This window comes from Rousettus aegyptiacus, unplaced genomic scaffold (assembly GCF_014176215.1).
Source record: "Rousettus aegyptiacus isolate mRouAeg1 unplaced genomic scaffold, mRouAeg1.p scaffold_m13_p_11, whole genome shotgun sequence".
Lineage (NCBI taxonomy): Eukaryota > Metazoa > Chordata > Mammalia > Chiroptera > Pteropodidae > Rousettus > Rousettus aegyptiacus.
Genome location: NW_023416286.1, coordinates 23,364,399 through 23,390,740, shown reverse-complemented (window position 1 = coordinate 23,390,740; position 26,342 = coordinate 23,364,399). Strand labels below are relative to the sequence as shown.

General features: G+C 32.3%; 1 protein-coding gene across 6 annotated transcripts in view; it reads right to left on the bottom strand.

Annotated features, from left to right (window-relative positions):
- Positions 1–456: 456 nt before the first annotated feature.
- The window catches only part of MICU3 (mitochondrial calcium uptake family member 3), a 76,224-nt gene continuing 50,338 nt past the window's right edge, over positions 457–26,342 (bottom strand). For 2 of the 6 annotated variants that reach the window (XM_036228609.1, XM_016129816.2), the window contains 7 exons: positions 24,818–24,913; positions 18,630–18,730; positions 17,928–18,099; positions 7,520–7,628; positions 5,355–5,512; positions 4,261–4,333; positions 457–2,813 (listed from right to left, as the gene is read on the bottom strand). In XM_036228609.1, coding sequence (XP_036084502.1) covers positions 4,265–4,333; positions 5,355–5,512; positions 7,520–7,628; positions 17,928–18,099; positions 18,630–18,730; positions 24,818–24,913 — 705 coding nt within the window. In that variant the 3' untranslated portion in view covers positions 457–2,813; positions 4,261–4,264. The remainder of the gene's footprint in view (positions 2,814–4,260; positions 4,334–5,354; positions 5,513–7,519; positions 7,629–17,927; positions 18,100–18,629; positions 18,731–24,817; positions 24,914–26,342) is intronic. The other 4 variants (XM_016129810.2, XM_016129826.2, XR_004953332.1 and 1 more) reach the window with 3 other exon arrangements.

Here is a 26,342-nt window from a genome sequence, read left to right as displayed (position 1 = left end):
GGCCATAAAAAGTAGGATAATTAGTGTATTTTGAAAACTGGTAAATTTCTAGGCGTCACCTTGGTAAGATGATTCCTAAAAAATAACCAACATTAGTACAAAAGGGGCTGCTGTAGTGTTGGTTTAATTACTTTAAGCCATTTAAGCAATCAGTTCTGTAAAGCAAAACTGATACTCCATTAAATCACATGTAAACTTTCTGAAAGCAACTCAGTACCAATGACCATAATTCTATAAAGTACAGATTCCTATTATACACTGAGAGGCTTTATGGCTCTGAGGTTTATTTACCAACAAAAGTGTTGATGAGATTAGGTTCATTGGCATGTACAGCTGCAGCAGAGGGTGAAAGATCACCAGCAGTTTGGCAAGCAACGAAGAGTTCCAAAGTCTGGAGATGATATTTTTCAAAAAGATGTTATTCCACGGATATACAGAACAGCAAAGTACTATAAGTTTCTTGATTCAGGAGTAGGTATATTTATTTTAAGATAATATAAGTATGTCAGACAGGTTGCTTTACAATTATATTTTACAATAAGAACAATAAACTGGAACTTAAATAAATTTCTTAATATGAACTCATTCTGAGACGTACTACAAACTTTGATTATGTAGACTCTCTGTAAAGAGTTCGATACTAAATTTTTTAAGTATAGTTTTATCTTTCCAAAGAATAGTTTGTAGAAGGAAATAGAATTGCATACATGTATCTAGTACATTACTATTTTCAAAGCACTTAAAATTTTTTTCAATTGATGTAAACAACAATCCACTGAATTATTTTTACCTCTCATTTTATAGAGGATAAAGTTCAAGAGTGATAATCTATAGGAAATCATTGTAATTTACTATTCTTTCCCATTTTAATTGACCACAATATTTTGCTTATTCCCATTTAAATATTATGCAGCAGTCTTATGAACAGATTCCATTCACTCTGATAAGCAATGAAGAATAAAGATTGCATATGTAGTATTCCTTGGGAAAATGGCAGAATTATAAATAATTTTAATGAGCTAATTTGGTTTTTAATGTACATTTATAGGACTGTTATAAATGGCAGTTTTTCCATGTATGCAAGATAATATAATTTATACTCAAAAATAAAAATACTTGCCTTTTTTCAATTATTTTAAATAGCAAATAATATTGAGAGCATTCAGTGTAAGGTAAAACAGACCTGGGGTATGTTAAATGGGTGAGTACACAGGCATTATCATTTAGTCAAATCAATTCAATCAACCTTGAAAACAGGTGAAATTAAATTATTATACAGAATCCTCAAATTTAAGAATCATATTTCTATATTAATATCATAAATATCAGATAAAGGATGCGAAAAGTAAAATACATAGTCAATGCTAATAAAAACATTTTCTTGGAAATGCCATTACTTTTATAAATAGGCTGATGCATAGCTATCGATTTCACATTTAATAACTTATAAAAACAAAATCAGTAGTTCCTATTTTCCTATGCAAAAGCAAGGTAATAGTTGGAGTGTGTGCAACTGACATCAAATACATCTCGGAAAAGAAGATACATGAACAGATCTTCCAAATACAACACATTAATATGTTAATTTAAATTCACTGTTCTACTTTTGTATAGAATCCTTTTATAAACTAAACTTTTTTAATTGAACAGATTTCAATTAAGTTCTATTCACAGTATTTTCTCCATGTGAAAATCAAGTTTTGTTTTTTTTCAATAGAAAGTTTTTCTTTTCTCTCCTAAGACATATTATATTGGAATAAAAAATTATATTTAAATTATGCATTATTACTGACTGGTTGGCATCACTCTGCGTGTGGTCCTTTTGCAAAAAAACAAAACATTAAGGTCTACCTAATATTTACATCAGTCTTCTAAACCATTTTATATTAGTCTGTTACAGTACTCATTTTGATGCTATAGACTTTACTAACAATATACAATAAGTTACAGAGTTGTAAGATATTTCTACTAGTGTTATAACATATACCAACTGCAATCAGGAGCAGCATCATGTTAAAACAATAATAACAATGACAGTGATGATTGCTACAACTACCACTATTCTACCATCAATGTGTGACTTTTTTTGAGGAAAAAATAATCTACATTTTAAATTTCTTTACCGTCTACATAAAATAATATCAGACATTCTGATGACTTTGGTAAATGAACAAAAACTTTAAACAAATTTTTATATGATTCAAACAATGTATGTTAAGTACTTTTAAAAGTTAAAAGTACAATGTAAACCATCGTATTGTATAGTAGCTTAATTTCTATTTGTTTTTCACAACAATTTCAATATAATTAAAAGCCCAATAAATAACATGGATTTATCAACAATTATAGGGCCCTAAGATAAATCTTAAGGAATATTCTTAAAGTAAGTTCACAGTCTAAAACCAAAGAAAATAAGTCATTGTTCATTTTTAAGTCATTTAGATTCTAGGAGCCATATATTATTTTGAAATTAGGCGAATTTCTAATAAAACTTTAAAAATATTTAAAATACATTCTTATATAGTCATTGGAAGTATCTATATACTTCTGAAAGGAATGAAAAAGTGCAGAGTTCAGTAAATCAAGACAAAAGTTCAACCTGGTAACACATAATATTTGTAGTTAGTATGAAGATGCATTTTATGGGTCTTATGTTCAAAAATTCAGTTCAAGAAAAAAAATATAATTAGCCTTTTCACCTTTTTCTTCATTTCTACAAGTTCTGATCTCAGACCTGCTTCCATTCTCTGAAATTTTTACTTCTTGCATTTTTCATGTAGATAATAATACTTTAAACTTTGCTTTACAAGTACCTAATTAAAAAATATATAAAAGGAATATTAATTTAGGATGAAGTTCAGAGGTGATGGCATTTATCAAATATTATCATGATAATAAGAAACAGTAAAGCACACAACAAAAACAGCCAAATATAAAAATCAAATAGTTAATCATAAAACCTTTAATTTAAAAGTTCAGTGTTTTGTTTAATAACTTGTCTAATCAGTCTTATAAAAGTCTAGAATAAATGTACTAATTTTTATCTATGCACTACTATATATAAACAATAGTGTCAGTGTGACACTATGACAAGTTAATTGGGAATATTACGTATCAGCATTTCCCAAAATGGGTTCCATAAAACATTAGACCTCAAAGCTACTTTGCAAAAGACTAAATACTCCCATAAATAGTGGCATATTAAGGTCGCAAAAGTTATGAGGGGGAAGAAACCTATTTAACCATGTTTATTATGATCTTTCTCATAGGTATTGACTAAGCAGTTTTTTTTTTTTTTTTAAAGAATAATATGCTCTGATACCACTTGGGACCACTTTGGTAAAACTGCTACAGAAAAATATAAATGTTTCAAGCTTGAGAAAAACAGCAAGAAATATATATTTGCAAGCATGTAGAAATGAATAAAACCTTCGAGTAGGGACCTAACTAATCAGAATCCACAATACACCAAAATTTTATAGCTACGGTTGACTTTTAAAAGAGAAGAGGAAAAACAAACACCTCATTTTTAAGATCAATAAACGTGAGGCATTTCTTTGAGCTGATACAAACTGAAGGGATTGCCTATATCTTCCTCAACTATGGCATTCTACAGTGATAGTTAATAACAACTAAGATGGCTTTCCCATTAGACAGAATGGGGCTCAAATCCCAGTTTGTGACTTACTAGCAAGCTATCTTGGGCATATTACTCACTAAGCCTCTATTTCCTCTGCTGTTAAATGGGATATCTATCTGTGAGGACTAAATGAGAGATAATCCATGTGGAAGAACACTTAATACAGTGTCAGGCACCAAAAATAAATCTTAAAAATTAGCTGCTAAGCAGATATTGGGAATCATGATCCTAAGAAATAGTAACAAATATTCCTTAGATGTTAATCATCTTAGATTATAAAAGTCTGATCAGGAGTCATTACTTTGTATCTGTTCAGATACCAATCTGAAAATTAAACAAATTTCCAATCAAGGTACTCCAAGAGAACTTCAGTCAAATGAGTATTTATTCCAGTTCACTTTTAGATCACGACTTAATAGTGGCAAAGTAGTGCTTATTATAATGACTAATTATTAAATTGAATTACTGGTCTAAATCATTACAAGAGTAATTCTTAAATTTAATTAGTGACCTAAAAATTAAAAACAAATTCTTTCAGCTATTCGTTAAATGTCATAACAGAAAAATAAGTCATGTCCTTTCCATATTGTTACTGAACAAATTTCCACAGAGAAGCTTACATACTTATCTGCTATGAAGTTCCTTCTTCAGACAGGATTTGAAAGTGGGATATTTCTGAACTCTTTTATAACCCTGTGAAACAGGATTAAAAATGTAAATGTAAATAAAATGTTATGGGGCCACAGGTATGTCATAAATTAAATAAGCAAAAATAAAAACACATTAACACTAAGGGAAAAAAATACAGCGTCAGAGGTTTATAATACAGTTTCTATTTTAACTTGATCTTGCTACTCTAAAATTTTTGAAGAATAAAGGATTTTCAATATATGCCCTTTCAGGTTTTTGCACCATCATCTTAAATATTAACAACTAACCACTAGATGGCAGTTAAGTACACAGTATCTTTACCAAGACAGCTTGGATTTAAAAAATCATTAAAAAAATTTGAAAACATTGTATAAGAATAATCTTAATTTTTAAAATATATATAACTTTTCCTCTTTTTAAATGTACAATGCTTAGGGGTATTCTTACCAAAGAGGGAAGATTGAATATTCCAGCTGTTAATAATTTTTTTCTTTTTCATTTGTGGTACAATCTACAAATATATTAGATGCATGCTATATTTCATTCTTTAAAAAGTATTTTTGGGAAAAAATCATTGATTTTTCTCATTATTTTGCAGTGTAGGATGATAACAGGAAGAATATTCAAAAGACAAAAAAGTTTTTATTTTCCACATAAAAAGTACTGAACGTGCAGTGACTTAAGTGCTGCAAGTTGCCTAGTGGAAATCTGTGTTACATACAATGAGAAACAGTGATACTTCTTTTTGTATACTAACAAGTCTGACAGCCAGTATGCAGACTGAATTAATTAAAAATATTTGGCAACATTTCCTCCCACAAATTGGAATGAAGATATAATAATTGAAAATGAAAATAAGTTATTTAAATTTAAAATGATTTTATATTTTAAAAAAGCATTATCATCTCAAATTGTTTTGGGCTAGGGACTTATACTTTTCCTTTTCGAACATAACAGTTCATGTTTATATTCTTAAAAATTTACATAAATTGTTTCTGAAACGTGGGTATTTTCTTTCAGTTTTTAAAAAGGATATCATTAGGCTTGAAATTTATAGGTTTACCCGGAATCCTCTATGGAGTCTGTCTTTCATAATTCCAATAAATTCTTTATAACTTAATTGATCATCTTTGTCAACATCAAAAATCTTGAAGACTGTGTTCACTAAATGTGGCGAAAGTTTGAGGCCAGTAGCAACATAGACGGCACGCTTAAATTCATCTAGATAAATGTTACAGGAAAGGAGTGAACGAACCGTTAACATTATTCGTATAATATGTATTAATTACTAATAAGGTTATAAAAGAAGTATTTTTCCTACATGGGTCATGATCTTATGTAATATGACTCTTCATTACTCATGTTATCTTTAAGAAAACACAAATTTTTTGTAGTTTTAAAGGGCCAAGAATAACTATCTTAGTTTAATAATGCATTCATAGTCAATGAATATTTAATGAGCATCTATTATCAGCAACAGACACTTTTAGAGGTTATTAAGGTGAACAAGTTCTCTACAGTTCAGATGGGAGATGAGACATCTCCCCAAATAACCATTATGCAAGACGACATCAAAAGTGCCAACAAAGATATACAAATTTGGAATTGAGTGATTCCTTCTGTCCGTAGAATGGAACAGGGAAAGGAGGGAGGAGAGCAGTGATTAGGAAAGGTTGCAATTTTGTATCTGAGCTGAGCCTGAAGGATAGATGATTTCAGCATGTAGAGATAAAAGAAATGGTAGATGAGATGACATGAATGAACTACGGCATGGAGGGAACACGAGTAAAAGCACATTTAGAAAACAATGAGCAATCTGGACATACAGGAGCTAGAGCTCTGTACAGGGACTTTGAGGAGAGGAAACTACATTCTTTAACATGCACCTGGGGGAACTAAAGAGTTTTCCATAGCGGGTGTGTTGTAGAAAGGTTAATCTTGTTTTAGAAAGTTTATTTTGTGAGTTGTCAAGGAAACATTGGAGAGGAAAGTGGGTAATGGCAAGAATACCACTGATGTGCCTACTGCCTTTTAAGAGGTAATCATCTGAAATGAGTGCTGTAGCAGCAATAGAAGAAAAAGAGATATACTCCTAGCACCTGCGAGAGTACTCAATGAATTTTTTCTACTTTCCAGTTCCACAAAGTAAAAGAACTGTTCGTTCTGAACCAGGTAAAGAGACATTGATTTTTTTTTTTCTTTTTGTAGTTAATTATGTTTATCATGGTAGTAAATGCTGGTCTGGGAAGGCAGGGTTCCCAAAGGTTTTGGTGTTAAAAACTAAATTGGGTTGAGTTGAGAAAGACAACTTATTTGAACATTTAGACTAGACAAAGGGTGAAATATGACAAATTTTCAGGTTCCTCTTCCTCAGTAAATGAATAGATGAAGCTATATGAGGGGTTTAATCTCTGTTTTGGGGAGAGAGATAATTATCATCAGCACTTAGGGGACACAGTTTGGCTTCTCCCTAGAACTTGGCAACAAAATAACAAGACTAACCTGCCATTTATTAGATTATGACAGACACAGGTCAAATCACCTTAAAGACATAACATTCTTTATATGGCAAAAATATTTTAAAAGGATATGGCTATGAGGGAAGAAGGGAAAGTGGTTGTAGCCACAGAATCCTAGAAAAAGAACTTGACTCATTAGTCTATGTACAGGAAAGGAATGAGCTCGTCCTGAGGTCAACACCATTCTGAATTCTATGAGTTGTATTTCTTTGTAAATTAAGGAAAATCGACATTCGATTTTATATATCGTTTTTAAAACTTGGTTAATTTAAGTCCATAGCTAAAAGCTGATTCTGTTGACAAAATTCAGGTTTCTGAGCCAGCTGAGACTGTGGGTAAAATCAGTAATATAAACACCATCCTGTGGTGATATTTCAGGCATGACTAGATGGCTCTTCTATAGGTAGATTCACAGCTCTCAATGTTAGTGAGTGGCTATGAGGTTTCTTCCTCTTTGAACCTTTACAACCTTTACAAACATAATTAGCTTTTCCCCAGAATATGAAATGAAAGGAAATAATACATTTAATACAAAAATTCAGCATATTTCCCTAAACTTCCCTTAGGGTAAATAGATCTCCCACTGAAGTACACAACAAACTTTCAGGCAAGTTGATGGCTTATATGATCTGTCCAATTAATTTTCTGTCAAAGTCCTTAGAAACAAGGTAGGATTAGTTTTTGCTTTTAATTTCTGAAAGACACTTACCTTGCCCTATAGAACGACTTGCAAAGTTATACATATTCAGGGCTATTGCAAAATCTTCTAGGTTGTTCAAAAACTGGAAAAATGACCTGAATTCATCAAATGTGATACCCTATATTGAGAGAATATATGTAAATATACTTATTGCCAAAATTATTAAGATAAGTATCTATACTAACTAGAAATAAATAGATTAAGCATGTGTAATATATCTTGTCAGTAAACATTTTCAGAGCACATTCTAAAACCTTATTTCCCAAAATGGAATGTAAAATTCACTGAGTTTTTTTCCCCCCACTGGGCAGCATTGCTACCATTAGCAATGACAAGTGAAAATATTTTTACAGCACTGTCACATCGGCACAAAGTTCCAAAAAATGCTACAATAAAAATGGATAAAAAAGCTTCAATTTAAACTCTGCATTTTAGATGAATTTTTTTAAACCCTTAAAGTAAATATGATGAAGAAAATAAACAAAAAAATGAAAAAAACACTTGCAACAAAGTTTCTTCTGTACATGTACTTATTAAATACAATTAAGCACTGGATCATTAATGTCTTTATAATGATGATGCAAAACCAAAATGTTGAATAAGCCAACGGTAGTGTATTTTTACTTGTTCTTGCCATGATAACATTGCCAAGACAACGGGAGGAAGTACAATGACTATATACACATATAGGCCCAACACCCAGCGTGATGTGGGATCCTGGGGAGGACTATGGAATGTCATTCATATAAACTGCAGTTATTGTCACTGCTATTACTTCAATTAAACAGTAAAGTTATTTAAAATAAGCACAATGTGTCTCAGATCATACAAATTGAGACATGAAGAGTTGTATTTAATTAATGTAGTCTCTTCAGCAAAATTAACATAATTGAAAGAAAAAGTAAACAGAAAAGAGTAGGGGCAGGAGCTTAGTTAGGCTTAATAAAACTTTAATGTAGGGTTAAAAGAGAAAGGAAAACTAACGAGGCAGCATTAAAAAACTAGGGAGAGAACCAGAAGTCTATTTTCATAAGTCGACTACTGATTAAATGATTTATTATCAAAATAAAAGTTATCACTGAAATAATATCAAATTTTGTAATATGTTATTTCTACTTCAATTACAACTCCTCTTTATTAGCAAGGTGAATCCTGTCTTTTCACATTTTTCTCTTTCTCTTTGCTTATATTAACTTATGGCTACTTCAACCCTGGATTCTGCTTTGTGACCTGATCCCATTTGCCCTGTTTTCCAGAGAGGACTATTTGAATTAGTTAGGGAGACTAAGGCAGAAGGGGTCTGTCTTGATGTGGAAAGCTTGTTGTCAGGGAAACTGGTCACTGCTTTGGTTCTGTATCGGTTTATGCTGCAACCAGCTGCTACAGCAACAGTCTCTGTCTTAGGGTGACAGGTTAATGCTGGTAAAAGTAAAAACGAGAAGGATGGGATATTTTGAAGCAAAGTGTAAACAAAAATGTCAATGCTTTTAGGAAGCATAAATTTAAAAACCAAATCAAAGAATGACAGAACACAATGTTCACCATCTGAACCTTCAGATAAAATAGGTTTCTCGTGTTTGAAAAGACAATCAAATTCAAAACCATATAATGATTCTTTTGTGTAGATTAAACTCTTTGTGTACAGAAATATGGAACTGTAAATTGAAAAATGGCAATCATTTTGATGGAGATAATTTAAACGAATCCATTCTCAACAGTAGTGAGGGAAAGAGTCTAAGGGAGTCGAAAAGGGAGGGTATAGCCATTTTTTCTCCCTCCCCACTCGCATCCCCAGAATCACTTCTGTAATGAACCATTAGAACTTGAATGTGTCCTAATTGTTAGAAGTAGAGTGAAAAGAAGTAGCTTACATTTTAACAAAAATAAAATGATGATAGTAACTGAAATATTTAAAGTATCAAAAATATATACATACTGAGAGTTCAGAAATAAATCAAATATCTGTGGTCAACTGATTTTCAGTAAGGGGCCAAGATATTCATTAGAGAAAGAACAGTTTCTTTAACAAACAGTGCTGAGACTATGGAGTATCCACACGTAAAAGAAAGAAGTTTGACTCTTATTTCACTCTATATAATAAAAATTAACTCAAAATGGATCAAAGACCTAAATTTAATAGTTCAAGTTAAAAAAACTTGTGGCATTAAAGGACACTATCAAAAAAGTAAAAAAGACAACTTACAGAATGGAAGAAAATATTTGCAAATCATGTATCTGGTAAGAGTCTAGTATCTAGAAGAACTCATACAAATCGACTATAAAAGGACAAGCCAATTAAAACATGGGTGAAGGACTTAAATAGACCTTTCTTCTAAGAAGGTATACAAATGGCAAAAAATAAAAATAAAAAACAGGAAAAGATGGTCAGCATCATTATTCATCGGGGAAATGCAAATCAAAACCATTGCAACACAACTTCACACACACTAGGATGACTACAATCAAAAGGCAGACATAACACATGTTGGTGAGGATGCAGAAAATTAGAAACTTCATACACTGTTAATGGGATTGAAAATGCTGTAGCTACTTAGAAAAACAGCTCTTCAAAATGTTAAACATTAAGGTTGCCATGTGACCCAGCTCTTCACTCTGAGGTATATACCAAATTCTCCGGAATTCAAAATGTGTCCACACAAAAAAACTGTACACAAATGTTATAATGACATCATTCAAATAGCCCAAATTAAAAACATCTCAAATGTCCACCAATTTTAAAATTGATAAAATGTGGTGTATCTATATAATGGATTATTATTTGGCAAGAATAAGGAATGAAATGCTAATATTTGCTACAAGATGGATGAAACTTGGAAAAGTTTTCCTAAGTTAAAGAAGCCAGATGCAAAAAGTGTCATGTGATACCACGTATATGAAATGTCCAGAACAGACAAATCCACAGAGAGAGAAAGCAAATTAGTGGTTGCCAGGGGCTGACGGAAGGGGAAATGGGAGTGACTGTTTAATGGGTACAGGGTTTCTGTTTGGGATGATGAGAAAGTTCTGGAACTAGTAGTGATGGTTATACAACACTGTGAATGTAGTTAATTCCATCAAATTTTACTCTTTAAAATGGTTAAAATTTTTAAAATGGTTATTTTACCACAATAAAGTTACATATACTTATTGAAATGTCATTCAGGATGTGAACACACGTACATCAGTGCACTTGAATCGAACTGCAGCAAAGCGTAAGCGGACAAAACTGAGACAGTTAATGAGACATAATTTAATAAAAAGACAAACCAGAAAATGCTATAGATATCAAACTGCTACTATAATCACATTGCTTGATCTAGTTGATAATGTGCTCTATCTGTAGCCATGACAGTGCTCTCAGTGTGCGCATATGTTTATCTTTGGTTGGGATACCAAAGCCTGCAATAATTATTAGAAAATTAGAAAGAGACGAGGGAATGATATCACGGAAAATGGTGGAGTAGGGTGCTTAAAGAATTAGTACCTCTGCTGAAACAACGATAAGCTGCAAAACACTGATACGAACAACTTTTTTTTTTGAAATCTGGAATCTAATCCAAGGTTTACAGCAAGAAAGGGAGAGATTAATGAAGAAAGGGGTGCCTGAAATTCAGTGAGAGAGTGGTGTGGTGTTTTTATCCACTGAACTACCATTTTTATTTTTCAGTGCTGTGGCAGCTTTTGGGACAGCAGCTGGTGTTCCTGGTTTGGCTTCCTGGTGCCAGAGTGCTACTATGGACCTTATTCTTAAAATGTTGTGCTGTGCTATTTGACCTGTCTAGTGTTTCCCCAAGGGACCAGCACAGAAGCTGACTTTTGTTTCACACCCTTCCCCTTGGACTAAAGTGGCTTTCTTGGCAACAGTGACATCTATCAAAAGATTTAAAGACATACACACTCTGTGCCAGCCTGGGGCAAGGGACAGTAGAAGGAACAAGTGGCAGACAGAATACAAAAGCCTGTAAAGGAAGATGCTAACAAGAATGGTTACTGGGAGAACATGAGGAGCTCAAAGGGCTATTGCATATATCTGGAAAATTGGACATACCTAGGAATTGATGCATGCTTTGAAAAAGACCTGAGAGGACCCTAGCTTACCCTATCTGGCAGATCTATGCGCTCTGTGGAAGCAGGAGGTAAAGCAAATGAAGAGGCTTAGGTAGCCTGGCTTAGTGTTGAAGGGGTGCTCTAGCTCAGGACTGAGCTGCAAAGACTAGGAAAATACTATGTTTTTTTATTCCTGGCTCTGGCCATTTAAGGAAATCTTTGTCAGTTATCTGGCTAACCACTAAGATAATGGAACAGAATATTCAGTGACTGTACACAACAAGAAATATAGTCTTCTCCACTTGTACAGTTACCTTTCCAAGTTACTTTGCAAACTGACAACTGCAGGTGAAAATCTGATTTCTAGAGTTACTATGATATAATATTCAAAATGCTTAGTTTTTAGTAAAACATTTACAATGCATACAAAGTATTAGGAAGTATAATCCATTCACAGGGGAAAAAAATAAATCAACATAAACAATCCCCGTGGAAGCCTAGATAGTGGACTAAAAAAACAAAGAATTTAAATCAACTGTCTTAAATACACTCAAATAACTAAGTGAAACTATGGACACAGAATTAAATCAGGAAAACTAAGTATGAAAAAAAATGAGAATATCAATAAAGAGACAGAAATTGTAAAAAGAAACCAAACAAAAATTCTGGAGCTGAAAAGTACAAAAACTGAAATGAATAACTGACAGGAGAGGTTCAACAATAGAACTGAGTAGGTAGAGGAAACAGTGAACTTAAAGATAAGACAATTGAAATTATTCAGTCTGAGGAGCAGAAAGTCTAAAGAATGAAGAAAAGTGAACAGAGTCTAAGACACTTGGGGACACCATCAAGTGTACCAGTATATACATCATAAGACCTCACAAAAGGAAAGAGTGAGAGATAAAGGAGCAGAGAGAATATTTAAAGAAATAATGATTGAACACCAACCTCCCAAATTTGATGAAAGACATGAGTCTATACATCCAAGAAGCTCTATGAACTCCAAGTATGGTAACCTGAGAAAGACCCACACCAAGAAACATTATACTCAAACTGTCAAAGCTAAAGATAATCTTGAAAACAGCAGGAGAAAAGCAATTATTCACATGGAAGGGGTACCCAATTAGATTAACAGATAATTTCTCATCAGAAAGCATGGAGGCAGGAAGTGAGTATGATATTTCAAGTGCTGAAAGAAAAAAATTCTGTCAGCTGAGATTTCTATATATGACAAAATGAAGAAATTTAGATATAACTCAGATAAACAAAAGCTAAGAGAGTTCATTACTAGCAGACCTGTCTTACAAGAGATGCTAAAGAGAGTCCTTCAGACTGAAAGGAAAGCAAATAAGACAATAACTCCAAGCCATATAAAGAAGTAAAGAATTTTGGTTAAGGTAAAGGTAATTATATATATAGATACTACTTCTACACACACACACACACACACACACACACACACACACACACACACACACACTCCCTCCCTCAGCAATTCCACTCTAAGTATATACTCCAAAGAACTGAAAAGTGTTACTCAAACAAATACATGCACACACATATTCACAGAAGTACTATTCACAATAGTCAAAGGGTAGAATAAAGCTCAAATGTCCATGGCCAGATAAATGAATAAACAAATAGTGGTACATATGTACAATGGAATGTTATTAAGCATAACAAGGAATACAGTACTAGTAAATGCTACAATGTAGATGAACCTCAAAAACATTATGAAATGAACTAAACATGAAAGGTCACATATTACATGTTTCTATGAACATGAAATAGCATAAGTAAATCCATCAAGGCAGAGCACAGACTGACAGTTACCAGGGCCTGGGGGCAGATGGTATGCGGGGAAGAGAGTAAGCAGGGCAGGGAACGCTTATTATGTAAAGAGTTTACTTTGATGTAATGAAAATGTTTTGGAAATGGATAGAGATTGTCATTACACAACAGTGCCACAACTAAATGCCACAGAACTTTCAGTTTAAAATGATTAATTCTGTTACATGTATTTTACCTTAATAAAATAAAAAATAACTTGAAAAATCCAAATAAATCATCAGAACACATTATAATACAAATAAAAACAACCATTCAGAAAACATGATCTTATGAGCACAGCACCTCAAGTGTATAAATTATGTTTGTTCTCAACACAAAATTCATGGTCACCTCATAAATTAAATATGACACTGTTTATACTAAGTTATATAGGTAACCAATCTAAATGGCAACTGTATAACTTTTAGAAATATAAACAACTTTAAAATGTACAGTCTACAATAAACAGAAAATTCAAACTGGAATTTACTGGCTGAGTAACTTAAGTCACTTAAATCTTTCTGAACATCTGTTTCCTCAAAGCTTAATAATGATAATTTTATTACTTTCTTGTTAATATTCATATTTTGTGGTTATTCTGAGAAGCACTTTCCCTTCCCTCTACCACCTCTATCTACATTATTGCCTAGAAAAATTTACCTGGTCTCACAGCATTTAAAATTTTTTAAAAATTATTTTATATGGCAATGTATTCACCTGTTTAAAATTCAGAAGGCACAAGAGTGTATAACACAAAATCTCCCTGTCTTCCACCCTTGATCCTTAGCCACGTAGTTCCTTTTCTTGGAGGAACCAATGTTTCTAGTTCTGAGGGTCCTTCCAGAATTAGCAGAGGCTATCTTTTTAAATAAGTGGTAGTACGCTATACACATTGCTGTAAATTTTGCTCTTTTTTATTTACTATATCTTGGAGGTCAAACTATATTAGTACATAAAGAATTCCCTTAGTTTTTTTTTCAGTGCACCTTTTTTCCATTTATAAATATAATTTATTTAACCAAGGACTTCCTGAAAGATATTTAGGTAGTTTTCAGTCTTTTATGATAAATAACCTTGTATATCTGCCATTTTATACAAGTGAATCTATCTGTGGGTAAAATTCACAAAAACAGTAAAGCTTTAAGCTCTACATCTTTAAATAATATCTATCAATTCACTCAATAGGATTTCTAGGTATTATGGATACAAGAGTAAATAAAAAAGGTAAAAATATCAGCCTTCCTGAAGGTTACATTCTAGGTGGGGGAGACAGACAAAAAAACAAAAGTATATTTTATTGTTTATCCAGATTAACAGTGAAAAATAAAAATAGGCAAATTATATAGTATAGTTAGAAGATGATAATGCTAAGAAATAAAATAGATTAAGAAGGAACAGAGGATGACAAGGGGGAGGATTATAATTTATATAATAGGTTATTACTTATATCATAGGTTATATGTTATTTATAAATAGATGATTATTTATATATTACATTAGAAGAGTAGACACATCATTGGAAATAACAGAGTAAGCCATGTGACTATCTAAGAGAAGAGCATTCTGGGCAGTGAAAAGAACATATACAAAGAAGCCCTGAGAGATAAAACTGTCTAGTATTGAGAAACAATAAAGTGGCCAGTATGCCTGAAACAGAGTTTACAAGTGGAGAATGATAGGAAATGAGGTCAAAGGTAATGAGGGAACAACTTCTAAACGCCTTTTCGTAAAAATTTTGGCTTTTACTTTGAGAAAAATAAAGAGGTACTGTAAAATCTCAATCATGATATAAAGCATTTCCTTAAATGCTAAACAGAGAGCAGACTGTAGAGATGCAAAACTGAAAGCAGAGAGATGATTAAGGAGGAAACTACAATAATCCAGGCAAGAGAGAATGGTGACTTGGGTGGCAGCAATGGAGATGGTAAGAAGTGGTCAAATTCTGATAGAAGCAGTGTCAAGAGCATTTGTAGATGAACTGTAAGTAGACTGTGAAAGGAAAGAGTCTGAAAATTTTGGCTAGAACAACTAGGAAGATGGAGTTTCCACTAACTGAAACTGGGAAGATGGTATGTGGAGCAAAATTTCTTCGGATGATCAGTTTAATTTTGTAACTATTAAGCCTAAGATGTCTAATGGATACCCAAGTGGAGATGCTGAGTAGGCAATATAATGTTAAAGTCTGAAATTCAGGGGAGAAGTTTAAGCTGGATTGCACTAGAGTCAAATATCCAACAGCTTGCATAATTTCTTCGCTTAGATATCTCATAGGAATCTCAAACTTATTTGTCCAAAATAAAACTATTGATTCTTTCCTTCAGAGTTCAGTAAATGGCATCACTCTTTCACCTCTTGTGGTTTAGGCCAAAACTTAAAAATTCTTGATTCCTCTTTTTCCTTCACACTGAAGTCTAATCCAGCAACAAGTTCTATCAGCTCTACTTTTTAAATGATCCAATATCTGAAAACTTTTCTCTACTCTGACCCTAGTCCAAGCCATGCATCTTTTTCCTGCACTGTTATAACAAACCCTAATTTGTCTTTTTCTTTCAAAGCTAGTCCAACTAAAGTCTATTCTGTACCAGCCAAGATGATCTTTTGAAACATGAATCCAATCACATTTAGCACATGAGTCAGATCACATTTGAGTGTAACAGTAGACAGCAAATACTTGCTGAATAAATACTTGCTGAGTGAATGAACATCACGCCTATGCTCTAATGCACAGTTGGCAAACTTTGGTATTTGCTGTTTCCTCTGTCTAGAATATTCTTCGTTCAGATTTTTGCACAGGTCATTACTAGGTCTTTCCTCAAAAGCTACCTCTTCAGAAAAGCTTTCCTTAACAATACAGTACATCTTTCTCACTCTCCCTGAGCAAAAGTTCTCTTCATAATATTTACCATTATCTGAAAATATGTCATTTATTTATTTTTTACTTGTTTACTGTATCTCTCCACTAATTATTTCCAAGAAAGAAGGATATTGCTTATTACTTGATCCACAGTGGGTAGAATAAGGCCTAGTAAACAGTAGATGTTTAATATCTGCTAGATAAATAAATGGAAATTAAAGTATTTTAGAAATATAAACTGCTATTCAAACAGTAGTAGTTGCTATTCTTTTGGAAAGAAGGGGACGAGGGGTGAAAGGAAGGGAAAGACATAAATAGGATGTGGCTTAGGGTCTTGGGTTTGAATCCTTGGGCAAGCATCTAAGTACCTGAGAGCCTCAGCTTCCCTTTTTCTAAAAGAAATATGTCAATATCTGGAAGGTGTTCTAAGGATTGATGAGATATTGCCAAAAAATATATATATATATTTCAATGAGAAGCAATGCTGGTTCAGTTGCCAAATTTCTCTTTTTACTGTAATGATTTGTAGTGTTCATGATACTTCTATCAAATTGGAAGTTTTCAGAGAAGCTGAATTCAACTTAAAAGAAAATTTTTTTTTATTTTGAAATAATTTTAGATATGGAAAAGTTTCAAAAACAGTACAAGGAGGTCCCAAGCACTCTTCATCCTGGAATTAAACTTAAACATTACAGATTTCTATCAGTGCCCATGTGATGCAAGAATAAAAAAAGATTCTTTAAGGCCCTAAAAAAATACCCTCGTAGTTTGACATAGTACAATTTCCAATATTTATTTTTATGGACGTATCTGTGAATTGGAAAAATTCAGTTTAACATGTAAAGCAGAAAAAAGTTCCCTAATTAAGAGATTTATGTAAACTAATGGCCAAATGCATTAAGTCCTTTTTTCTCATTCCTTAGAGGACATGGAGAATTGTTAGCACTGTCAATGTATCCATTTTAAACAAAGTTGAACTATTTGCAAGTTTTTCTTGGACAGATTAACTTGATCCTTGTACAAACACAAATAGAAGGCAATATATCCAAAACATCCCACGCTTGAAGGGGTACCTGTAACACCAGTTCTATTTGGTTGCAATGATGCATTCAAATACCACTAGATAATGCACAACTGCTAAGAATTGCTGACAAAACATGCGCGACTAAACAAATAGACAATCAGTTGTCCCAGGTTCTTAACCATTCATGCCATCCAAACTCAAAAAAACCTCACTTTGCTGATAAGAGCACTCACTCTTCAACGGTCATCTTCAAATGACCTTTTTATTAAGGGTATTAAAGAAATGAATTAAATGTGACTGAAATGATATCAATAAAAACTGCTTCATAAGAGGAGATGTTTATGTCGTAGTCAAAGCATATAGCTCAGCAGAATTCTCTTGGAAAATTATATTTATAATTTGAATAAAATAATTGCTAACAACCTTATGGTTTTTAAAATATCTAAGAAAAATATGGATTTCTACCTAGGATTTTAAATTAATCAATTTTTAAAATTTAGCCAGAGCATTTAGGACACATAGGAAAAAAGAATAAAATATATCCAAAGTATTTATTAATTTAAAGAGGAGTAAAACAACTACCAAAATGAACTCTCTATTTTATAGACCTATATAATTACAAGATAACCTATGTAACAAAATAAATATGGAGGATTAGATACCTTTTCTTCAGGTATATTGTAACGCACATTTTCCAAAAATACTGATGTATTTTCCACATTTGTATATCGTAGAAGAATATGAGCAAAATCTTCTTCACTGATAGTATTCATCCCATTAGAGTAGGAAAGGAATTCTATTTCTAGAACTTCTGTTTGGAGGTTATCCATGAATCTATGACAAAAATAAAGAATAAATAAGATTGATGAAGAGTGATGGTAACAGATGGTTCTTAGCCTCTCATGGCTTTGGCTTCCTCATCTCTTAAATGGGGATAACAAAAATACCGTGCAGAGTATTTAAGACACTTAGAGGAATTAGTGTGCAGTGTCTACTGTTTACTATAATAAACACTCCATACATGCTTATTGTTATTATTATTATTATTATTATTATTATTATTATTATATTATTATTACTACTACTACTCTGGCTTATTGAGACTAAATAATGGGTAATATTTCATGAATATACCAAAAATAACAATCCAGATAACCATTTTTCAATCATTCAGTAACTTCCTATTATCCTTATTAATATAACCACTGGTACACAGATACTGATGAAAGAGAGTATTTGCTGTACATAGTACCTTCAGTTAAGATGAAAGAAGCATAGAAGTATCACTGTACTAGATAATTCTAAAGACATTTATGACTTTAGCATGTTAACACTTTTCAATACAAATAAAAAAGTAAGCTCACCTATAAAAATCTTCAAAGTTGAGCTCAGCTTTTCCTTTTTTTCCAAAAAAATGTACAAGGAGTGTAGTATCTGTTACTAAACTTGTAATGTCATCAGCACGCTTTAAAAAATCACAATTTAAAGGTTAGCTGCAATAAAACAGAATAGGGACACCTAATATCCCTCAAAAAATTTTATCTACACATAAATATCAAAAACATAAATATATTAACATTAGAATGAAAAGCATAAGGCTGTATTAATAAATGCCATAGAAAATAAATATATGAATAAAATCTATATCCTCAAAACATTTCAAAGATCTGGTTATATTTTAGAAAGTTTTCAACCTCAAATTATGCTTATAGAATACTTATATTTTAAATTATAGTTGAACTCCTTCAGTAATCATGTAAATACTTTATTTTCATTTAAGTAATTTATAGTATGGATTTTCCTAATCACCCTGAAAAATCCATTCTTTTAGGATATTCAAAACAGGTAAATTCTTCAGATATATTGACTATATGGGGCTGACAAAAAATGTCTCAAGCTTCATAAAATAACTTCCTTTAACTATAATACTTTTCTATGGTAGTCCATACTATGATACTTTAAATAGAAGACACTATATTTTGAGGAAAAAAACTACAGTAATATTACTTTGGAATTTCTATCTATAATTTTTTTCAAAGTCTTACGTTATGTTTTGGATGAAAAATTAATTACAGAGGGTTTTCCTTACCCACTCAACTTGATAAACCAAGTTCCAACAAGTGTATTCTTAAAATAGCTCATTTATAGCCCCTTTAAAGTTCAATGGCCTATGGAAAATCTTCCTCCTTTCCTTTTATGTAGCTTTATAGGGTTTTCTTTTCTTTTCCCTTCTCCCTTACCTTGTTTTCCCTACCCTCCCTTCTTCAGTTGTCCATTAACTCATATCTTTTATGCTCAGGTACAATAAAATTTACATGATCGTAACTTATGTAAGAGGTTAAATAATCACTACCATTTTCTCTATTTCAAAAATAGCTGTAAATGTCCATCTCAAAGGTACATATTTGAAATGTATTACTTCTTGGCCAGAATGCTTATGGTAAGTACTCCATAGAAAACATAAGAAATAGAAAGTATATACTCCTCTGCAAAGAATCAGTTGTCTTATCCCTGTTCTACACGCTAAATTTTGGTAATCCTTTGATTCCTCAGAGGCTTCTTCCCAATCTTTCACGAAGATACCTATTTCGTATTTCATAACATTTACAGGATCTTTATTTCATTTCTCCCTAAACCAAATATTATTCTCTTCTAACGACTAGTATGAGATTACCCAGACTACATCTTCTGATTGGTCTTTTTCCCTCCAACATGCCCTCTTTTAATCCATGACACTTTTTCTAAAGTCATTTCTCTGCTTCACTAATTACTCACGTCTCCCTGGAAAACTCCAACATGTAGGGTACCTTCTACTTTAAATTATCTAAAATTGTTGAAATTCTTAGTAGTCATTTAATCTATATTTAAGTAATTTAATTTGGAGTTTTCTAAATAAACTCTAACATATAACCTCCTTATAACTGGTTTAGAATAGCTCCACTATTTCTCAGTTTAGTCTGCTGACAAGTTCCAAGTATTCTCAGGAGCTGGGATAACCAAGAAGTTCCCTGTAATATAACCAACTTCTTTGAAGATCTGATTGCTAGGGGGAAAATAACAGGCAGGAAGCCAGGTGTCACATACTATCTTTTAAATACACCCTTGAACAAGCCCTATTATGGAGGTTGAGGAGTATTAGTCGTGCCAGCCTTTCAGGGCTCCATATATTACAGTATACCAGTGTAATTTTGAGTAGTGCTCAAAAGGCACTACTACCTTCGCCAGTAGCTTTAGGTTGAGGAGGCAGACTGCTGTGATGGAAATAGGACAGGATTTAAAATCAGAAGACCTGGGTTCACTGACTTTTTTGTCCCTCAGCTACCTTATCTGTAAAATGGGGATAACTTTATTTATAACAACAATTTTGAGGATAAAATTAGAATATGAATGCGAACAAAGTAATGCAAATGTTCTTATTGGTAGTCATAAGATGCTTCAAAAAAAATAAGACTTTTGGGGAGTAAGATCTCTCATTTTAATTAAAGACTTTTTTTTTTTTTGTAAATGTAAACAATCAAGTCTAATCTGTTTATTATCCATGATTGAACAGCTTATACTAGTAGGGGAACAAAACATTTGAGAAGGCATGCCCAGATGGAGCATAAGAGTAGAGGCTCTAGCCAATGACAAGTCAGCATGAAGAACTCGGATATCATCCATCTGGATGCTAGAGGAATGGAATATGGGAGAGAGACAAAATAGGTAAAAGAAGGTGGTAAAAGGGAGATGGCGTTCTAGAAAAAGTTGCTTACTTCACAAATAAGTGGTAGTGTGGTGAGCAAATTAGATGATGAGCTCCAGAGTCCGATTTCTGGCTTTGAATTCTGACTTTTTTTTCCTTATCAGTTAAGTGACCTTGGGGAAGTTAATTTTTCTGAGGATATTATCGTCCTCAGTAATAACAACAGTATCTACTCTAAAGGGTTGTGTGAGCATTAGGTAGCACATCTGTAAATCACTTAGCACTATAACTGGCAAATTGTAAACACCCAATAAATGTTACATATTATTATTTTTGCTAAATCAATATATTTCCAAAAGCTGAAAAAGGACCAGACAAGATAGAAAAGATAATAATGTTGAAGCTTAATGCAAAACAGTATTTTTATGTGGCACGCTTTTACTTCATTTTTATTACGGAAACTACACATATATGTTAAATAGATGTGAAAAAAATGCCTTAAAATGAGAAGTTACAGGAACACCAAAAGTTAGTGAACTCAGGTAACACAATTATGAAATGTTTTCTCTAGTGCCGTGATGTCCTTTACCTCAAGATATAATACACGGAAATAAGATGGCTTTGTTTTACACAGGTTTTAAATAATGACCTCATTCAGCTAGTTTTTCTCATGCCTTGAGCAGAGCAGATCTTCATTTACAGTCTTTCATCATCAAAATCTTATTAGACTTAGGTTCACTTATCCAGATAATCCAGACCCACAGAGGCATAAGTAACAGTTTGACATGAGAGGGGAAAAAATTAGAAAATGAAAGTGGTGAAGACTTTTCCCCTCCAGTGAAACAGAGCACTGTCGGGAGGCATTGAAAACTACACCACTGTCCTGGGTACCCTAACAGTGTTATATAACTTAAATCACAGCAGGGTTGAGACAAAAAAAGAGCCTTTATCCCTTTTGATTCTTGTGCTCATTGTTAAAATAAAATGAATTCAGGTGTTTTAATAACAAAGCGTGAAAAAGCACAAAAGAACCTCACAGGTCATTTACATGAATGGCTATTATCTAACTTTGTTTTGATTAAAATTTATTTTAAATAGTTTCATCAAAAATAAAATAGTAAATTTGCATGAAATAACAAGATGTCAAACTATCAAAGAATTTTAAGGATAGTCTTTCAACACATTTTTATTGATTACAGTGTGATAATTTTATCAAGCTCTATTCAAGGACTAGAAGAAATCTTCAAACTCTTGATTTGTTAGCGAAGGTTCTGAATAATCTTTTGAAACTAAGGCCAAGTAAAGTTTAAAGCAAATAAAAAAAACTTTATCTATAAAACTCAAAACAGTTTTTATAATTCTGATACTCATAAACTATATTCAACAGTTGCATAGGAGGCTTATATCTTATTATTACTATCATTATCTATTATTTTGGTTAGAAAGTGGTGTCAGCTATAGCATATTCAAATTTTCATTATAACATAGTTTTAGTATAATTGAAAAAATTTATTGTTAGAAACAGCCTTGGAGTAAGAATATGAGAGACTATGTGCCCTGCACATGGTGAAAACACAATGCAATATACAGATGATATATTATAGAATTGTACATTTAAAACCTATATATATAATTTTATTGACCAATGTCACTTCAATAAATTTAATTAAAAAAATATGAGGCTAATCTCAAATTTATCTACAATATTTAAAGAGAAATGCTTTATCTCAATATATTTACATTTTAAATACATAAGAAACAAAGAAATATACATACAAATAGACTTCTAAGCTTTCTTTTTGAACCAGCCTAAATCCTGAAATACTGATATTCTAAACAATGTTACACTGGCATCAGTAGAAACCTATAAGGAATTAGAATGAGTTGTAACTTAACTGCAGTTAATTTTTAATTATCCTCTCTAATGTAGGAGGTTAGTATCACAGATAATTCCCAAATAATTATTTTACTTTCAAATATTTATGTTTGTCTTCTTCTTTATCTTTTCTACCTTTTCCTCTCCATGAGATTTATTTTCATAATATTTGAGTCAATTCATTAATTAATTTAGCAGCTTATGATTACAGTGTGGACTGACTACAGCCAATGGCATGCTAGTAAACTGGCTCTCCGGGGGTAGGAAAGCCTGATCTGTAGTGCTTGCTAATTTCTATGGTATTAATACTTCTATCATGGCCCATTTCAAGGTACCAATGGGATGTCACAGAATGATGAGTTTGGAAGAGATGTGCACAATTAATTACCTCTGGGAAGCCCTAAAAGCCAGCTCAGCACACCTCTGGTAAGGGTGTTAAACATATTCGAAAGATCTTATAACCATATCATATAATCTTTGAGTATATGTGAGAGCTGACTGGTCTTCTGATATTAAACCTCCCAAGATTTAATTAAATTCAACATCTAATGAGCAGATTGTGTCTAACTGTGAGAATCTGTAGCAGAGTTAAATGAGATTAAAGACAGGTTGGAGGCTGAGAGGTGGAAAGTTTAGTATGAGGAGAGAAAACAGTGATGTGACTTAATTTGAAGCTAGGCCACTGCAGCTTGTAGGGCCTCTCAGAGCTAGTGTCCCATTGCTCTTACTTTGTGCCTAAATAACCACAGAGTTAAGCATTTCTAATGTGTGCCTGCATAAATTAGTACAGAATTAGGCACTTATAAATATCTGTAAATGGAACATCTATTACCATAACTTTATGCCTACAAATAGTTCAAATTTAAAAGGTAATTTTAAATGGTTAATTACTCATCATAATTACATCATATTTATATATCAAAGCCAAATTAGAGATAGGAGAAATGCTTTATTTGGGGGGGAGGGAGAAGAATTTTAAAATTGAGCACAAGGTTAAAATTAACATTTCCAAGTGTTTGCCTAGTTTAGGCAAATCAATTGAGTCACATTGTACGTAGAGGTAATAGACGTTACATCTGATTCCAGTTTACTTCTCTAGATATTCTTAGGTATAATTTTGAAAAGTCAAACTTTAGAAAAAGAAATGAGAAGCCAACTTTACAGAGAAAAAGATAATGAAAATATAACTCGGTATTTACCGGAAAGTCATTTGTGGTAAGCCTGATAACCATCTCTAATAAAGTTCTTAAAATTCTTAACAGGAAACATAAAATAGTGTTTAATCTACAAGACATAGCCCATTTTCTAAAATGACAAATCCCTCCTAACAGAGGCGTAATCAGAGTGGGATGGCGGGAGCAGTCTGTCTATCTGAGTGCAGCAATAAGGTGCATGTCTCCATAAAATTCAAAAACAATAACAAATGGTCGAACTGCTTTTTTATTTTCCATGCACCAGCAATCCTAATCAATGTCAAGGTAAAACTTCCTCCCTTCCTGAGTGACTGCACCTACCACAACTGTTACACACCTTGCCCTTGGTAAACTACTCACTATTAATATTAGGAAATTTAATTGTTTAAATCTACCATTATTCTAAAGCACTGGCTATCTTTTACCAAGTTAAAAGTTTTACACTTGATATAACATTGAAATTGTAAAGTTAAGAGATTGTATACTAAAATACTATTTTCGAATTTGATAAAAGTGATCTTTAAGTAAAAAATAACAGTATTTCCTTTTAATTGCATTGGAAAGTCATGTTTTCTATAAGCAAGTTGATTTAAAATAGACTACTACAGGTGATCTTGCAGCCCCTGCCAGCAGAGCTGACATTCAAATATGCCATTTAGATATAGAAATTATTGCTTTCCTGGATAAAAGGAAAAATAGAAAATATATTTTTAGTTTCATCATTATGACTCTAAAATGAAATGAGTACTAGATTAACAAAATGGCAAATAGTACAATGACCAGGTTGAGGTTTAATTATACCTCTGCGAGGTCTGAAAAGAGTGCTTGGCTTGTATTACGTCTCAGTGTATCCCAATAGCTTCTGGAGACAAGTTCTTCAGCATCTGTTTTTAGTACCTGTAGAAGTTTTAAGAAGCACAACTGAAATCCAAAGAATAGTCACAAAGAATGATAACTTATACACTTTAAATCTCTTCAAGCCAACCTTGAAAAGAAAACACATTAGCTTACCTTTTTTGTTTTCTGCTGCACACAACAGTATTATATTACATTGCTGGTAAACCTAGGGTATTTTCAAAGGTGTAATGGTATATAACCACTATTTCTAAGTACAATGTGGCTTTGTCAAAAAGAATCGCCCCCTCCCCCATGTCCTTCTACTGAAACATGCGTAACTTCTATGAAAGTGTGAAACAAAAATTTAATTCACACCTTAAGTGAAGTAAATTCATCTGTAGAAGATTTTGGTAATTTTGCAGCAACCTATAAAAAACATGCTTAATTTAAAAATGAATTATTGTTGGCTAGCATATATTTTGTTAGTGCATCAAAGAATCAAAATAATTAAATCTACGCTTTAAAGAAAGAAAACTTAAATTAATCCAAAACTTGTCAAAAAGAAATATGGCAGTTTAAGTTAAACAACTCAGAGCTACTGAGGGATGTGATATGTGTGTTCATTGTGAATAGATAAGGTACTTTCCAATCTATTACAAGGACAGAATGCTAGCTTCTACCTCAGACTAGTACTGGCTAGTCTGAAGAAGGTGAGATCCAGATTAAGAACTGTAGTGCTATCCAGATAGGAAAACATAGAAGTGCAGGCTTAAGAGTTTATAAAGAGAGTCTATAAACTTACAAGTTTATAGAGACTTGGGTCTCTATAAACAAAAATAATTAAATTCAATTTCTGTCAAGATCTATCAGGCAAGATTTCACAGGTTCACAGGCTTGGTGTTCTTTTGGTTAAAGTGAGAAGAAAATGCTGCATGACATACTTAGGAATAAGTGACTGATGATGAGAAAACTTTTATTTGTGTGCAGGTGTTAATTTTTAAAAGCCTAATGCTACTAAAAAAATTATAATGCATCTGAGAATTATTTCAAAGTTCTGTTTTAAATCATTATTATTAACTATAAAACACTGCCTACTGCTCATATTTTAATAAGTTTAAAATGTTAACAATATAGTATTATTTAGCAGAAATCACTCATATAATTCAGATATATTTCTTACTATAACTGAGTCACTCACCACCACTTTTGGTAACTAAATAAGCTTTAACTAAGCAGTTACAAGCTAAGCAAAATGAGCTGAATGTAGAACTAACACGGTTCCTTTTCTTTTACACAGGTATAGTAGAACTTCAATAAATGGTAGCTAGATTAAATACCTGTTCTACAAATATTATCTCAATATTTTGAATGTGGATATATTTTTAAATTGTAACTTAGAAGGTTAGTATATGATAAACAAAGGAATTACTAAACCTATCAAACTAGAAAATAAGGTGTATTACACTACTGTTAGGCGGGTTAATAGAAA